Consider the following 18,567-nt stretch of genomic DNA (forward strand, 5'->3'; position numbering starts at 1 on the left):
GAGCAAATTACCAAAAAGGAACAGGATAGAATACAACAGAAAAATGCAATTGATACAATAGGAAAAGACAGGCTGGAAACATAAATATAAAGGACAAAGACCTGAGAGTTTAGTCCCAGCCCCTGGCTCTTTAAACAGGCGTCTTTAGAGCAACTTCTCCCATAGTGTTAGGGGCTTTAAAATTCTACCAATCTTCAACAGCTGAAAGTGCTACCAATAAAGCCAAACTCAATATATTTTTTAATGTGAAGATAGTCTTTTCAAAATGCCTTTCTACTGCATTTATCTTTATGCCTTAAAAACAATCACTTTTACACTTTTACTCACTCTCTGCCCACATCCCCACCCTGCCCCAAATCACAGGAGCATCTGTAACACAGGCATCCGAAAGCTTCCAGATGTTACGAAGATCTTCTCCTCTGAATTTAATTTCATTCTGTAAGTACCAGGCTGATTGCTATGCGTAACAGTTTCCTATTTGCAGCTAAAATTTGGAAAGTAAATATTTCTCATTTTATTCCTCCAGGGAAATTTGTGATAACTTACACATAACCACCATACCAGGAAATGCTTTTCAAGGGATGAGTAACGAATCCATAACACTGTGAGTAAACTCCCAGATTCATGTTCTGCCATTCAGGCTCCTGCTATTCTCACTTCTAGCTTGAGATGAGCTCTTTCTCATCTTTTTACCATGTTCTTCATTCACTGGTAACGTTCTTTATGACCAAAAATGCTAACGGTGAGAGCAGTTGTTCAGGATTGCGGCTTGGTCATGTGTTCACACAACTACCAACCGAAGCATTCTGCTTAAAATTAAACAGACAGACCCTGCAGATTGAAAGTGACCAAATTTCCAACTAAGGAAATTGTTCACTGCATCAGTGGAACGCTTTGAAGCTGGGAAGAGACAGCCAGAAGGGAAATGGCTGCCCTGGTTCAAAGAGTACAGAAATTTCAAGTTTCAAATGAAAAGTTTGGAAAGATAGTCTCTAAGTAGGTAGGACAGTTGATGGATAGAGCCTGCATTCACTGGTTTACTCTCTCTCTCTCTCTCTGACTTTTTACTTTGCTTCTGAAGAGCGCCATCTATACCCATTCCCTACATCCCCTAATACCTGAAAATAGTGTCTTTTTATTTGACAGTCCTTCATCAGGTTACCAGGTTCACAGATCCTACCCCTTTTATGCTCTTTCCTAAGGCCTTGCTGTTGAAAGTGTGGTCCATAGACCAGCATCTACTGCATCTTCTAAGAGCTGGTTAGATATGCAGACCCTCAGGACTCAGATCTACTGACTTGAAATCTACAAGTTCCCAAGTGATTCATATGCACATGAAGTTCACAGGGCAGTGTACTAAGATAACCCGACCCATTCTCTTCACTGTTCTTCTGCCTGACTTCCTTCCCTCTGGGGTCCCTGCTGTCTGCACATGGGGAACCCGCCTTTGCCCCGCCATTCGGAAGGAATGTTCTGGGCACCATGTCTCACTTATATCCAAAATCCAGTGACCCATACCCAATTCTCTTCCTCACATCCATCTCCCTCTCACTCTTTTGCTTTGGTTACAGCCAAGGCAGGGTTATAATGAGTCAATAAATGAGCTTGTCCTTAAAGAAAGAGAGAGCATGCACTGGATGACCCCAAATGAGGAGGTAGTTGTAAAGCAAGAGAAGAGACCGTATGAGAGGACTTTTTTTTTTTATATCATGGATTTTAAACATAGGTATCAATGTACATTGCATTTGAATAATACTTTTTACTTTGTGTAGGTATTATTTCACACATTTAATTGTCATGTTACAAAGCTATTGCCCATGCAGACCCAGCTCAGAGTATTGCAATCAAGGGAATACAGAGCAACAACCAAATTAAACATTTCTTTTTCAAGATAATGTCTTTACTTGCAGCTCTTAAACACAAGGAAAGAAACAGGAGATCCTAGAAAATCTTCTCTGCCCCTCTACTTCCCTCACACACTAAAGCTCCTCCAGCTCTGTTTTATAAAGTATTTCCAACTTGTCGTTGCATGTATCTAGAACTACTCATTTATCACATCCCCTGTCAGAGACAGAGCAGACTGCATCGGGAGGTACCACATACCTTAGGATTGGGGTCTTCCTCTGGCTCTAGTGAGAACACAGAAGACATATGATCTATGTCTTTAAGGAGCTCAGAATCTCAATTATGAGGAAATGGAGAAGTTATGGGGGCAAACATGAAACAATGAAAGAATAATACAAACCAGTAGATATTCACTGTTAGAGTTTGTGTGATGCAGAAATGAGAAGTCTTGGAGAAGTCCTCTTGGGCTGGAGAGTCAGAGAAGGCTGCATGGTAGAGCTGAGACTTGACTTAGACCTTGTACTATCAGTAACATTGTATGGGCAAATCTGATAATAGCAGTAATATTTATACAGCACTTAGTAAATACCTGCACTGTTTTTAAGTACTTTTAAAAACTTGTTTACATATCACAGCAACCCTATGAGGTAGGGACTATCAGCTCCATTTTTAGAAAAGGAAACCAAGGCCCTACAAGTTTAAATAATTTGCCCAGGGTCAAGATTTTAGACTCCATCAGCTCCAGAATCACAGTCTTAACCGTTATGTGGTACCACCTACCAAGAGAAGGGGAGCAAGTAGTCTAAGTGAAGGGACATCATGAGCAAAAGCATGGCTGTGGGAAAGAACACAATGGGATATGTCTTACTTATGGGTGAGTACACACCCAGCTTAAGAAACAGGAAATAGGTTTAAATAAATATGGCAGGGTGTAGGGGACATTGGATTGCTGAGTCCTGAATGCTGGGTGAAGGATTAAAAGCTTAGAAGTAACTCTGACAAAATTATTAAGAAGAAACCACCCAATAGAGCAACCTTTATTCAAAGATCACAAATATCCAATACTTCCTTGGATTTTGACCTGAATCTAAAAATAATCAGGACCCAAACGGTACTCATCCCAGGTAAATGTACAGCCATATGAATGAAGTAGAAATGGTATGAATGAAAGGATTGTGGAGAACAATCAATAAGAAAACAAATGTTGGGATGACCTACAGAGTTCTGTGAGCTCCCAAGATTGGACCACCTCACCAAACTCAAGGAACAACCAAAATTCCTTTCACACATCGCATTTTAGCATATGCACATGAGAGCTGCACAGTATTTTTATTATTGGGCCATTAACTTATGTTAGTTATGATTTCAAGAAGAATAGTGCCTACCAGCAGGGCATAATTGCCCCACCTCTGAAGTTAATGAGGAATGTAGATTCATCTCTCCTAGTGGGCCCAGGGGGCATTGTACTTCCATCCCCCTCCTCACTCTCAGCCCTTCATCTGGAAGGAGAGTGATTAGTCATTTGCTTGGCACTTGTTCTCAGCTGAATGGGCCCTTCTGTAAGTGAAGGATCCTGTGGAGCACCGTGTTGGAAAAAGGGTATTACACTTAAAGAGGAAAGCCTTATTTTCTCAGCTATAAAGTTCAACTCCCTAATTAGAAAATAATGAAAGCAGGCCTTCTCTCTTCATTATTAGTAGTATTTGAGATTTTGCTATTTGTGGAACCTTTCCTGCTCTCCCCCCACCCCAAATCTTTACCAACTGTGAGCTCATTTAATGAAAACAAAATACTTCACTTGATGCTAGAGAAGCTCAGTGGGGTTAATGCTAAAACTATGCATTATACTCTTATGTCCCTTTATAGCCACTTTGGCTTTTCATTAAATCTCCTCAAGAGGCCACCTGGAAATGTACCCCCTGAGTGAGCAGGATTTGGCTGTACCACCTTTAAAATATTCTAGATGACTTGTCATACCAGTCTCAAAAAAGAGACAACTTTGATTCACGTCTGAACTCCACAAAGAAAAGTAAAGGTCATGGCAACTAATTCTCAGAGAAAGAATGCCTGGCAAAGGACGGCAAGATTCCTGGCTCCCCTGTGATGAGCCACACTAAAGAGACTGCTGGGTGTTGAAACAGAAAGCCTGAGTTCTAGTCCTGGACCTGTGTCTAATGACCCTCAGTCAAGTTACACCATCCAGACATGGCTCTGTCTCTATGTATACAATGGGATTATTAATACCTCCTTGTGCAAATTCAATCACATCATGTCAACTACACAGCACCACCATGATTAAAAGCTCATATTCAGCAAGCCAGTTGTTATTAGATCATCCTGAAAACATCATGTCTTGTTATCTCTTTTTAAATATGTTTTATTCTAAAATTTTCAGTGGGCAAGTAGAGTTGCTTTCCATTTTTCTTTCCAGTAACAGCCCTATTCATCTTACCTAGATTTATCGACTATTAGCAGTTTGCAACACCCACCCCATCTCTATATATGTAAATATATACAATACATTTCCTTTTGGCCAAACCATCCAAAAGAAGTTTACAGATATTATGACACTTCATACCTCAAATACTTCAGATGTATCTCCCCAAAACAGAGACACTGTACATAACTACACCATTATACACCCCCCCCAAAAAACCCATGACTTTAATAACATTGTCTAGACTACAGTCTGCATTCCAATGAAAATATCTTTTATAGAATTTTTTTCAACTCAGAATCCAATCAAAATTTTATGCATTGCACTTTCACTATTATGTCCCTTAGTCCTCCCAACCTCACCTCTTACCCCAACTACTAAGATCTTCTCCCCCACTTTCCTTTGTTCTCTATGACACCGATTTCTTGAAGAAGCCCAGGTCAGTTGTTTGGATTCATCTGACTATATTGTCAGGATTAGATTCAGGACAACATTGCTGTAAGAACATTGCAAAGGGCATGTTGTGTCCCTCCCAGTGCATCAAACCTGAAGGCACAGAATGCCATGAAGTATGACTGCCTGACATCTTCATTGTAAGGGCATATTTTTCCCTTTGTCACTAATAATAAACCATAGTGGGACACGGTGAGTTGGTACAACTAGCCCATTGGCCAACATTTCATCTAATGGTTCCATTTGGTTTTTATGCAGGTAGTTACAAAGCAGAAGTTTTAAATTTCATCATTTTTCTATACTTATTACCAGCGCTCTGCTGTTAAAAAAAAAAAAAAAAAAAAAGAATCCTCTCCTTCTCTCTCGATCTCTTTTTTAAATATCACTACAGAAGTAGATTTTTCAAAAATTTTATTGAATGTATTATAATCCATTGCTGTCATCATTCTTTTGGATGCCTGTCATCTTTTTGTTATTACCTATGGTGAAATCATATAAGATGACATGAACTTGGCTGAGAGAAACAAAACAACTCAGGGCTGCTGAAAGGAACGAGGTATGCCCACATCAGAGAGGGGATTCCCGTGCATTGAGACTGTGAGCCCCACAGAAATAGGGGAATTCTGATGAACATTCAAAACTAAGGTCATGGTAGCACATAGAGATCAGCCTGGTGACAGTGACTGGTCACGAGTTATCCATACAACCATGGCCAGGGTGTGCACTCAAGAGGGGTCTTCACATACTTCATACATAGGATATTAAAAAATATCCTGAAAAAAATACCACAGGAAGAAGAAAGTGATGAATTTAGGATCCCTGTTCTTTAGGTAGGTATTGGTATAATCATTTGATAAATATTTGCTTACAGATATATCACCATAGGGCATATTCTCTAAAATAGAAACCCTGAGGCCATTCTTTGAGACCCTGCAGATCTGCAGAAACAAATTAAACTTTTTTCTTTAAAATTGTCCAAAAATTAGGTGGTTACAAGATCCAAAAGGGAACCACAGCAGACCATCTAATACTGTCAGTATAAACCCAGAAATGCTTTTAAAGCCCCAGGAATATTTGGAGTTTCTTTCATGGTGGCCTTCAGAGTGAGAGTATCATCTGTGATTAAGTTCTAAAGCCTGAACTTTATTTTGAATAAAAAGGTGACATTCTCTGGTTTTGAATCACAATTACTGACATTTGAATAGAGAACATAGACAATGCTTTAAAATAAGGTGCAGCTATTGTAATACAGGAGAGGGGGGAAATTTCTGTGCTTGTGACAGCATCCTCAAGGCAAAGAAAGCCATCCTCATTTAATTCTGACACCATGATGTTTTGGGGGGAAAAAAGTTATCTTAAATCAGATGTTTTAAGGGGCATTTGAAAGCATGGAGTGAGCATGACAGCAGGAGGCCTCCCACTCACATTTGTAAGTTCTCCAAAGGAAGCCACTTGTTTTAATCAAAACAAAGCAACACATTCTATTGTGTACAACTGGTAAGAAAAGCTGAAGAAAAGCAGCTGAAAAGGAAACAGTGAGCCCATTCTTTAGAAAGTCAAGACAAGCAGGACCCAGACTATTTGAAAAAAAAAAAAAAAAAACCTAAAAAATGTCCCAGTACAAGCATGTTCAATGATACTTACACAGACCAAAGATGTTTGAGGGCCTATGGAAAGTGAGTACATGTGAGGCAGCCCAGGCCATCGAACTGACCTGCTCCACCAAGAACAGGAAGCCCCCCTACCCCAGCGGACCACAGTTCAGTTAAAAGGACTGCTGCATTTCATGGAAATCCTGTCCAGAGCATGGCAAGGGAAACCCCTTTCCCTCTATTCTGGTCAGAGAGACAGAGCTGCTACTTCTACTATTACTACTACTACTAATAATGGCAACACATTAAGCATTTACGGTGTTGCAGGACTTATTTCTAAGTGCTTAACATATGTTTAGCATCTTAATCACCCAACAGCCTTCTGAGGTCAGTACTATTGTTATCATCCCTATTTTTAGATTAGGAAATTAAGACACAAAGAGGTTAAGTAACAGCCTGAAGTAATTCAGTGAATAAGTAGTGAGCAGCTGCATTGAAGATTTAACCACAAAGCTGCACTTAGAGCAATGGCATTGTAAGACCCATTGGGACGGGGGAAAGTATAAAATCCTAATGTGCATCAAAACTGGGATCAGGACGGCATGTAAGGATGATGGGGCATGGGCATCCAGACAGCTGCTGGCAGCTTTGCTTTGCTCAAAACAGAGTAGGAGCTACTCTATCTTAATTCACTATACATGTAGCTCCATCACTTACAATGTTCTGTGCAGCAGACCATCAGCTCTGCATATGGAAGCAATGAAAGCTATATCATCCAATGCTGTACCCTAGGGCAAAGGGCCCCACAGCGGCATGCCTACGTTCACTAGGAGGGCTTATTATGAAAGTACATATCCCTGAACACCACTATCACATTCTGACACTGTAGCTTTGCAGGGCACCTGTTTACGGGGTCTGAGTCTGCATTTCCAGCAAGCAGCTCCAGTTGATTCTGAGTCAGTGGATGAAGGGGAATGTTTTAACAAACACTGGCCGAGACTCTAAGAAATCCACTTTCAAAGAAGTTCAGAGAAAAGTCCAATACTATTTCTTCATCTACAGGAGATTGTTATAAAGGAATTCAAGCCCCCAAATGATAAGGGACTGCCAAAGAATCATAGTCTAAGTGTAAAATTAAAAAAAGAATTCTTTCTTTGTGCTACTAAGGAGGCAAGAAGGTTGTGCGTAACTACACAAGACAAGGGAGATAACCCAAGTAACTTTACCCTCAAATCCTAGAAAACTACTGAAAAATGGCACCCCAGAATCCATTACAGAATATAGGTAAGGGCTCACAGGTGAAGTTGTAAATTCAAAATTCTAGAAGAAAGCACAGAAGAGCAGGAGAAGCCAGAGTAGCCTGTTCCTCACATGGAAGGGCAAGGCTGGGCTCCTGCCAGGTAGCAAGCATCATGAGAGACCCTGGGGTTTTACAAAATGAGGTTGCTCTGAACTCAAATTAATAAGGAGGCTTTATAAATTATTTTGTAATCTTCACTTTCTGAATGCCAGTGTTCAAATATCATGCTTCAACCCTGAGTCCTCCTTAGACTTATTTATATGCTGGTTTGTCTCAGGTGTGCTGACCGTCCCCCCCAACACACACTACACACACACACACACACACACACACGCAGCCATACACCACAAGACGTACTTCCAATGCTTATTTTATTTAACAGAGGCTAGAGAATGATTGTAGACAATAGCCATGGGGAACAGGAACAGCTGGGGAAGTCTAAACTGGGTGTCTAAACTGTTTCTTAAGTCCCAGACACCAGCCCATTCCTCCGTGGCCATGCCACTATCAGCAATTCTGTAATGGGAAGCTAGGGTCTTGCCAGATGGTAGAGCTTAATTTTATGTTATACCATAGCCCTTTCTCACTTGAATATTGCATCCTGGTTCTTGAAGAACTTACACAAGTACTTCTAAGACTGTGACTTTCAAACTTGCTTGGTTGACTGTGATTTATAGTAAGAAATTCATCTTACATATACCTATTTGTTCATCCAATTCACTTAACATATATTTACTGTAATCCTCCCAAGCACCAGGCACTTGGATGCAGGGGATTCTGTAAGAAACGGAACAGTCTGAAATCCTTGATCTCTTGAAGCTTACATTCTGCAGGGGAAGGCAGGTAACAAACAAGTATGATAGGGCAGATGCTGATAAAGCCACCGAGGAAACCCAAATCCATGAGCGGGGGCATGGGAATGTGGAATGCTGAGGGAAGTGAGTTTAAATGGGCAGCCAGCAAAGGCCACACTCAGAACATGACATCAAGTACGGCCCTGCAGGAGGAGGAAGCAGGGCCATGTGGATCTCTCAAGGAAGAAAAGTGAAAATAACCAGTGAAACTGATATGCTGGAAGTAGCCCAAGACAAAGTGTTCTGTTCTACTTCTGCCTATGGTGGGCTTTAGACAAGTCACTTTCCTTTCTGAGCCTCTTCCTTTCTTTATAAAATGAAGGTGTGCCACTTGATCCTCCCCAAGCTCATTCCTGGCTCCAACATTTCCCAACATCTGTCCTGAGGAGCAGAACATGTCTTATTCTAGGCAGGTGTGTGTGTGTGTGTGTATGTGTATATATATATTTATGTACATGACATAGAAAAATAGTAGAACAAAATTCCATAAATAGTACTACCCTAATTACAGGCAATACACTCCAATATTTTCCATTTTGTCCTATTCTGTTCTATTTCATTTTGCTAAATGGTGACTGCACCCAACTAAACTGCTTTAACTATCCACTAATTAGTCTTAAAGAACCATTTACAGGCTTTGAAATCTTCTTGGTTATGGAACCAAATACGGCATCAGCAAAAACACATACTCATCCAAGGAAAAGAAGAGCTAACTCAGGCCTGGGGCCTTCCTCTGCCCCCCAACTTTAAAGCTGCCCAGAAAGCCCAAAAGCCCAAAGGCATGGAGAAGCAGAGGCAAGACTTGAGTGTCAGTCAGATGGCTCTGGTCACTAACTCTGCTTCTACCCCTACGTTCTTTAACCTTGAGCAAACTACACAACAACACTGAGACTTAGATTTCTGATCAGTATAATGGAAATGATGAGGTTTATGTCACAAAATACATGTAGAATGACTGATCAAGTATCTGGCACTTATTAACACTAAACAAACAAACTGGTGATGATGCCATGGGTGAAAGTGAAGCCAAATGAGAGCAGGGGGGGGGGAAGCTCCATCTCACCAGCTCCTTAGAATGCCAGTGATTATCTTAGTAATAAGTGTCACAGAAGGAAGAATGTGTGATTCCAAAATGTGCTTCTTTCGCTGCTAAATCCTCTCTCCTCTCACTTCAGCAAACTGTATGGAAATGGGTTTGAAGAAATACAAAGTCATGCCTTCAACGGGACAACGCTGATTTCCCTGTAAGTATGTGCTTATTTCCCCAGCTCATGAATAAAAATGAAATATTACTCTAGCTACCAGATCACATTCAATCTTCAGCAACTAACTCAGGACAAAAATAAACTTTCAAGTGGCTAGTCCTCAGTGTTTCACTCATGTTACTAGGCAACTGGCTGGCTAGAAACCCCAGAGCACCCTGATTTCAAAGATAGATGCAGCCTGGAGACATTAAAGTTGACAGTTTGTTAAAATATTCAACACCCTACTTTAGTCTCATCTCTCAGCCTCACTCTCTAGCCCCCTCACTCAGGTTGATTGTCTGTTAGAAGCAGCACGATTTCAGTGAAGAAATTCTTCCCCCAGCCACACTGCAGAGAAATCAGGTAACCCCAGTTACCAGCTTAATCAGCCACAACAAGCCCACTCGCAGTCCCATCCCCCTATTGCTAGGGGGGTTATAGAGTGCATTTTTCACAGGGTGAGGGGGGGCCTTGTACTTTCACCATGTCCTACCCCAGTCCCCAGTGTTCATAGCCTTTAACTCAAGGAGAGCATCCCTACCAACTGCTTCCTTCATTGTTGCGCAACTCTCTTTCCTTCTACGACTCCATTTCTAAAAGAATGGCTCATTCATTAAACCTGCTGGGCTGGGGCCGTTGGAACCATAACAGGTATAGAGTGAGATGACAATCACCCTACAGTTGAGTATAATAAAAACTAAGAGTGCCTGAAAAGCTCAACTGAAGCCAAAATTAAGGAAAACAAATGAAGAGGCTTTTATAATAAATTGTGTAAACGACAGCCTATACCAAGGCTTCTCAGACTTTAAGACACAGAATAACATGGAGACTATTAAAACACAGATTCCCAGGCCCCAGCCCCAGAGACTTTGCTTCAGTGAGTCTACGGTAGGGCTTGAAAATTTGTAATTATAACAAACTCCCAGGAGACGCTGATGCTGCCAGTCTCAAGGTGAGTAGCATAAGCCTATACAATATACCATTTAACTATACATATTAAACCAAAGACTCCATTACATCAGTATAATGCTACAGAGCTCTGTGTCAAAGAGAACAGATCTGGGAGTCACTGATTGGACTTCAAACTCCAATGCCAACATTTGTCAGCTTACCTTGAGCAAGTTATTTAACCTATCCCAGCCACAGTGTTCTCGGCCATAAAATAGAGCCACTAATGGGCTTGTTTTCAGGATAATCCCCCCAAAATGAAAAGGTCAGTTTTGAATCCTCAGTACTTACTTATTACCTTGCACATTTCATTAACTACAAATTAATGAATGAATGATAAATAAGATTATATTTTTATGATCTTAGCCTGAGTCTGGCACATACCACATGCATGAGAAATGGTACCTTCCTATCATGGAATAGATTTTCCTTTATTTTCTTGTTGACTTAAATTTAACGAAAAGTTCACTCTAGCCAACTGTTTCTGCCAAAATCAAATCGTATCCTCTCCTGGCACGGCACTTGCAGATGCCTCATACACTCAACAAGGGTTTGCCAAGCATCAGCTGTGTTTGAAGGAACATACTAGATCAGGGGTGGAAATGAAGATGAATAAGCCCTGGTGTTTGCCCCATGGGAGCATACAGCCTAGAAAGAAGCATTGCCAAATGGTATATAAACTGTAGTAACTAAAACAGAAGGCAAAGCATGACGCCTCCCCTGAGAGAAGTAAAGCCCCCTGGGATTTCAAAGGCAGAAGAGAACATAATTAGAGAAAGCCTCATGAGAGATGTGAACTTTGAGCTGGGTCTAAGTCAGACAGGCAAAGAGAGAGGGAAAATGCATTCCAAGCAGAGGACAATAAAGAGAATGGCCCAGAGGAAGAAGCATGTGTTCACAGAACAGCACACTGTACCTTTCAGAAAGTTCTAGGTGTGATTTAGGGACAAAGCAGGAACGGCCTCAGGTGCCACAGTAAAGAATCTGGACTCTCTTCTGTAGAAAAGGAGAAGCTGTTGAAAGTTCTGGGATGCCAAGTGTGAGGGGCACTTAAAGAAGGTTCATCTGTTAGCAGAAAGGACAGAAGTTGGGGGTGAGGGGTGTAGGGCTAGAGACAGACACCGGCTCTCTGAATAGAGGGGGTGACTGAAGGTCTTTGTGGCTGAAGTCACCTGGATGATGGGGGAACTAAGAGAACTGAATATGAAATTGGGGGACAACAAGAGAGGAGGAGAGCCAGAGCAAAAGCAAACAGAGTGGGAGGGACACCAGCAGAGGACATCTTTGGGAGGTCAGGGACAACAGGACTTTGGGACAGAGGACCTTGGTCAGCAGTGTCCCAGCTGCTTCAATGATGCCAAAGTGGGTGTGAACTTCAAAAAGTCTAACCAGTCAAGATTCTATATCTTCCACACCTCACTGTTACAGGAAAGAGGGCACCAAGAACACAAATCAGTTTGCCAAGAATACAAATCAATTTCATTCATTTATTCATTCAATAAACATTTATTAAGAATTGCTGATATATTAGGCACCATGTTAGGAGCTGGGTCTGAGATGGCAGAGTGGAAAGAGTCTCTGCCCTCGTGAATTTTCTCTTCTAGCAGAAGACAGAGACAAAAAGACAAGTAAATAAATGAAGTCGTTGCAGATAAGGATATATCCTAAAAAGGAAATAACCCATTACTGAGATCTGCGAGTGAACAGGGGTTGCCTGACTTTAGGTTAAGTGCCCAGGGATAGCCTCGCCATGGACATGAAATTTGGGCTGAGCCTAGAGGATTACAGAGAGTCCACCATGGCAATAGTGAGGGGAAGTACGTCACAGGAAGAGGAAGCAGGATGTGCAAAGAAAAGAAGTTGTAAGCTCCAGGAACTGACAGGACGCCAGAGCGGCTGGAGGGTCATCAGCAAGGGAAACAGGTATGAGACAAACCTGGAGATGGAACAAAAAAGCAAATCATGCAGAACTCAGGGGCAGTGGAAAAATCTAAATTCTTTTCTACAGGCAAGGAGGCCCACTGAAGGACTGAGGCAGGGAAGGGGAGGTGGGTTTTAAAACCGCCAAGCAAAAGTTTCACACTATACATTCAACCCAGCTTCTGACACCTTCCTCATAAACGGGCCTGTCCAAAGTTGTTCAGAATGATCATACCAACGCCCTACAAAGTTCTCGAACTTCCTATTTACTAAGGCAAGACAGGGTGGAGAGAAGCAGCACCAGAAGTTTGCCCTCAGACACCTCCAGGGTTCTAAAAGTCAGTCCCTACCATTCCCAAAGCGCCCCACTTATGAACATTTTGGGTGGAGTTTGGGAGTTCTCCCACTGTGCTTCAAGAGGTTATCCTGCCTGTGCTTCTCATACCTGGGGGCTTATGTCACTTGGGAGCATGAAAGTGACCCCCAGGAAAATGTGGTAGATGGATTTATTTTTAACTGAGTTACATAATGCAGAGTTATCAGTACACAGAAAAATCTGAGTTTTAATAAAACATGTGAAATGCTCTGTCATGAAACTTGAACAATTAATTTGACCTGGCTGACATGAGGATTATTTGCTCCCAGAGCCCTGTATCAATGATTTATGACCATAACAGAACATAATTAAAACAAACCAAATTAGCAAGAAGAGCCATGGAGGTTCAGAAAGGAAATTTTCTTTTGATTTAGATTTTAAACAGCAATTGACTCTGACAACCTCATCTCTTTGAAAGTGGAAATACACCCAGGGGATGGAACTGTATGAGACTGACGGGTGCCTTCTGATGGAAGGGCTGAGGGTTTCTAAGGAAAACGCTTAGTAGAAGCATGTGGAAAACAGCCACCCAGGGAGCAAGATGCAGGGGGTTTTGCCATTTTGAAATGGCAGGTGTGATGTGGAGACATGCAGAAAGACAATGAAGAAGCTGTAGAGCTATGAGGTGAGCCAGGATGCCTAAGCATCTGCAGGGGAGGGAACAGCGGGTGTCAGTCTATCTGTTTTGCTATGTAACACTGTAACGGTGGTGCCAAAGAATCATGTCCCCGTGCTTGAAATCACCACACCAGGCATGTTCCAGAATGCTCTTTGAGGCACCACCCTTCTCTTATAGAAAGAAAGAGCTTAAAAGAAGGCTGGTAAGCCTGAGCCTAGGGACTCCTCTCCCAGCTTGCTGATCCACCCATCCAGACATGGGCCTGGTCTTGGAGACACCGGCATCCAGGCCCAGACAGGAGGCTGCTGGGTAGAGCCAGGCTGAGCTAGCTGTTCCTGAGCAGTTCACCCCGAGCTGCTTGGAGCTCAAGGGAAGGGAAGCTGCAGAGAGCTCCTATGGAGCAGCATTTGGTTGTGCCATAGCCTGAATGGCAGCGGCCCTCTACCCTTTTGCTTCCACAGCATGCATACACAATGGCAATCATATACCCAGCATAAGACCCTATGTGGGGTGTGCAAGGTGTGGGGCAATTTTCTACACAGGTTGTCCCTCCTCCCCTTTCCTACCCACAGAGAATGCATATCTGAGAGAAAAAGAGTACAGTTCACAGGATGAAAGGGGTATTGTTGAGTGGACCCTACTTCTTTTCAGGTAAAGCATTTACAAACTTCAGTATCTGACTCTTAGCCAACTCTGAGACGTTCAAGGTCAGGGTGGCTGAGCATAGAACACACAGCGGGCCACCTCTCTACCCTTCAGCCTTAAACCCTGGAGCAGTGTTCTCATCCTTGCGCACCTTTGTGGCTGCCAACTTTCCTAACTCCAGGCCAGAAGGGGGTGAGTGCTTTAAGCTGCAGGACAACACATTCTACGGAGCGAGGGGGACACTGCAGGGGAAAGGTGGGGCAGGACACGCACTCCAGCAACAGGACAATTTGCCCCGCACCAGCATGTCTTTTTCCACTTTCCCTATGGTCCCCCTTTCCCTCCAGCACTGAGCACCACTCAGGCAGGCTACTCCAACCGTGTGTCTGTGCAGCTGTGACCAGTGACATGTGCAAGTGCACGCTCCACTAAGGACACTTTCTTCCTCACAGGGAGCTCAAGGAAAATGCACACCTAGAGAAGATGCACAATGGAGCCTTCCGGGGAGCCACAGGACCTAGTATCTTGTGAGTACAGCAGTGCTGCCTTCCCTCCCCACCTAGGCTTGCTGAGGGTGACCAGCCACCCCGTCCCCAGTCTGGTTTGTGGAGATTCAGCCTCCATCTGTGAAAGGGCTGCCATTAACCAATAAGGCAAATTGGGAGGGCTTATATGACACAAACTGTCTCCATTCTAGAGCCAGAAGTCTGAACCCGAGATGGCAGTAGTCTCATTCCTCCTGAGGGCTGTGAAGGCGGGCTCTGTTCCAGGCCTCCCTCCTGGCTCCTGGGTGTGCGTTCCGGTTGTGACAGCATAACTCTCGACTTCACATGGCTCTCTCTGTGTGGATCTGCCTGTCTCTGAACTACCCTCTTTTTATAAGGATGCCAGCCATACTGGATCTAGATCCATCCTAATGACCTCATTTTATCATGATTACCTCTGTGAAAACCTCGTGTCCAAATAAGGTCACATTCTGAGGTACTGAGGGCTGAGGACTTCCACATTTGAATTTGAGAAAGACAATTCAACCTATAACACCAAGTATGCCTCACGTGCTGGCAGAGGGTGGGTGGCTGTCAACCTGGCATTCACTCTGGACATGCAAAGGCCACAGATCTGACTTGCCCCTGACATTTGTCTGGACAGAGCTGAGCTGCTATATCAGGCTCCCTGAGGGTGCAAGCTGTAGACCCACTCTACTTCCAACCCCACCACAATTAACTTCTGGCTATATCTAGTTCCCAGCCCCCAATCTTATCAACCAACACCCCAACTATCTCTAGTTCCCAGCCCCCACTACTATCAACCCCCACTGACTGTGTCTAGTTGCCAGCCCCCAGAGCTGACATCTCTTCCTGTCTCTTATTTTCCAGCCCCCGTTCCTGTCAACCTCCAATTCCATTTAGTTTCTACCCCCACCACTGTCAACCCAGAACTGTGTCTAGTCCTAGCCCCCACCACTGTCAACCCAGAACTGTGTCTAGTCCTAGCCCCCACCACTGTCAACCCTTGGCTTCTTCTACTCCCCAGCTCCTCCCAGTATCCATTTTGACTCCACTTCTCAATTTCTGCAACCATCAACCCCTGACTCTGTTTACTTCCTAATGTCTACCACTAAAACTCCTCACCTTCTCAACTTCCTAACTTCTGCTGCTCTCAGTCCTGACTCACTCTCTACTCTCCATTCAACCTCATGACCTTTGCGTCTACTACCTCATGACTTCTGCCCACTATTTTCTCTGTTGTGTCTCAGCTTCTGCTCCCCTACGCCACGGGTCTGTATGTCTCCTATTCAGAGACATATTCACCAGACTCACAATCATCCAGGTTGGAGAGACTCTGAAGTCTGGCTCTTAGAGCAAGCCAGCTACTGACCCAGCCATGGGACAGCCAGCCAAAGAGAGTGGCCTCTGGGTTAAAGTATATGATGAAGTTAGTATGGTCCGAGACATCCTTCCTGATAGTTTTTGCCTAAAGAGCTGCTTGGTCCACTTGCTTAGAAATGACTGTGAGCAATAAAGATACCTGTACTGTCTTGTCCAGAACAGTCAGACCACACCCAGTCTTATTTCACAAGCAGCTGTTCTCATTACACTCTTAGGGAGTAAGAGGTGTCTAGAAGTGTTCCTTCCACCCACAACCCAAAAATATATCCCCCACTGGTCTTCCACTGAGACTGATGTCCTAATGTACATAATGAGACACTGCCTTTCCTAGAGTCCTAATTTAAAGTCCTAAATATCCTAATTTAAAATCCTAAACGTTAAAATCCTAAAATAGCCCCCAGCAAAACACATACACACATACAGAAAAAAAATCCACCTGCAAAGAGCTGTGTGCTCTATCCCTAACATATCCAGGAGAACTCCATAAAGCAGGGTAGGAATATGGGTTATCTCATTCAACAGGGACACAAAAGCAGCAGGAGTCTGAAGCCCTTGAGGTAAATTCTGCTGTCTTGATTATTCCACCAATGGCCTACACTAGCCATTGCTCTGTTTTTTTAAGTTCATCTGTCTATCAGTCATCTCTTTATCTCCTTCCATGTGCTGGGCACTAAGCACTGGGACAATTTACTGAAGGGGACTACACTGCTGGAAAGTTTCATGGGACATCAGCAGCAACCACTTAGGAGATGGGCAGTATTTTATTAAATTCTCCACTGACTCGTCTTCCTCCTTACTTTGAACTTGTTTGGATTTTTCTTGAACATTGCCTCAAGATTAGAAAAACCAACGAGTTTGGGACCTTGTGTACAAAACTGAAGCTTTACATACAGTTCTGTTTGCTTGGCCATGTGCTTGCTTGCACTGGACTGATGAATCCAGTTTGCCTTTAGAAAATGTACTGTTTACCTCCCAGGTAGATGACAGCTTATACCTATAAGGAGTTACACTCAACCTTGAAAGGAATAACAGGGTGAATATGAGGGAAAAAACACAGCATGTTTTTTTTTTTTCCTCTGTGTGTGTGTGTGTGTGTGTTTTTTTTTTAATTTAGATCTTAATGAGAGTGACTGAATGGAGAATTAGGGGAAAGACGAGATGGAGAAAAGATTCCTCAGAACCTAGAACAATACTGTTGAGAGGAGGTTTCAGCCCATGAATCAGATGTATAAAATATATAAACAAAAAGGCTTACTACATTCTATTTTTCAGGGATATTTCTTCCACCAAATTGCAAGCTTTGCCTAGCTACGGGCTGGAGTCCATCCAGACACTCATTGCCACATCATCCTATTCTCTAAAAAAACTGCCATCAAGGGAAAAATTTGCCAACCTCCTGGATGCCACACTGACTTACTCGAGCCACTGCTGTGCTTTTAGAAATTTGCCAACAAAAGAGTAAGTAAAAAACAAAAGGTAGAGCCTGCCAAGATGTGGCAGAAGCAGATTTCAAAATAGTCAACTGGTCAACAGCTTCCTGCCTCTTCACTGCCTGCTCTAGATCAGCTCCAGAGCCATGGGGTCACTTTCAGAGAGACAAGAAGAAAATGAGCCATCCTGTTTCCTCCCGAAAACTAATTCCAAATAGTTGATTCACCCTGCAGCTATCAGACCTTTGTAGCCTATTCTGGGCTAACTGAGTTATAACCTTAAATTAGGCTGTAATTGCAGTTGCAAAATGGAGTACAAAACTAGCATCTTAAAGATTAGCTCTAATCCTTATCAGAGAGCATCATTTTTAAAGAAGGAGGGAAGTAGGCTCAAGAGAGTAAATTTTACCTAACATCTTAATCTTTAATAAAAAAAAAAAAATGGACACAAACTCTACAGAAGACTTTTTTTTAAAGCTATTTCTCTCCCAGCAAGAAGATCATCTTTCATTTCAGAACAGAATTCTAGCTCCCTAAGGAGTAGCTTAGTGTCAGAACAAAAAGGACATGAACTCCTGGCTGGTTTGTGTCCAGTGGGGGCATCTTACCGATTCCACTGATACACTACAATCCAGAAAGTAAGGACAGCATGTGCAGGATTTCATTCTTTCCTTAAAGATTATTTTTCAGACTTCTTTTTGAGATACATACTATTACTTTTTTTACATCGCAAACCAGTACACATCACCTAGGTAACAATATATTTTTACATGTGTATCATGGGATACACACATTATTTTTCTTGTCCATTTTACTCTATTTTATTTCACGTGTGTTCTGTTTTCAATACTAGTCTTGACGCACTCTTTTGTTTTCATGATGCACTAAGGGGATACAACTCACAGCTGGGAAAACATATGCCCTGAAGGGTTATTATGCCGGTTAAGTGGCTCAGTTGGTTAAGCAGCTGCCTTTGGCTCAGGTCATGATCCCAGCATCCTGAGATCAAGTCCCA

General features: G+C 42.8%; 1 protein-coding gene across 4 annotated transcripts in view; it reads left to right on the forward strand.

Moving 5' to 3' along the window:
* LHCGR (luteinizing hormone/choriogonadotropin receptor) overlaps positions 1-18,567 on the forward strand; it is a 52,561-nt gene that overhangs the window by 24,713 nt on the left and 9,281 nt on the right. For 3 of the 4 annotated variants that reach the window (XM_082746864.1, XM_082746865.1, XM_082746867.1), the window contains 5 exons: positions 364-438; positions 527-604; positions 9,657-9,725; positions 14,686-14,760; positions 17,395-17,580. In XM_082746864.1, the coding sequence (XP_082602990.1) occupies positions 364-438; positions 527-604; positions 9,657-9,725; positions 14,686-14,760; positions 17,395-17,580 (483 nt within the window). The remainder of the gene's footprint in view (positions 1-363; positions 439-526; positions 605-9,656; positions 9,726-14,685; positions 14,761-17,394; positions 17,581-18,567) is intronic. The other variant, XM_082746866.1, reaches the window with a different exon arrangement.

This window comes from Mustela nivalis (assembly GCF_964662115.1).
Source record: "Mustela nivalis genome assembly, chromosome: 8".
In the NCBI taxonomy this organism is placed as follows: Eukaryota; Metazoa; Chordata; class Mammalia; order Carnivora; family Mustelidae; genus Mustela; species Mustela nivalis.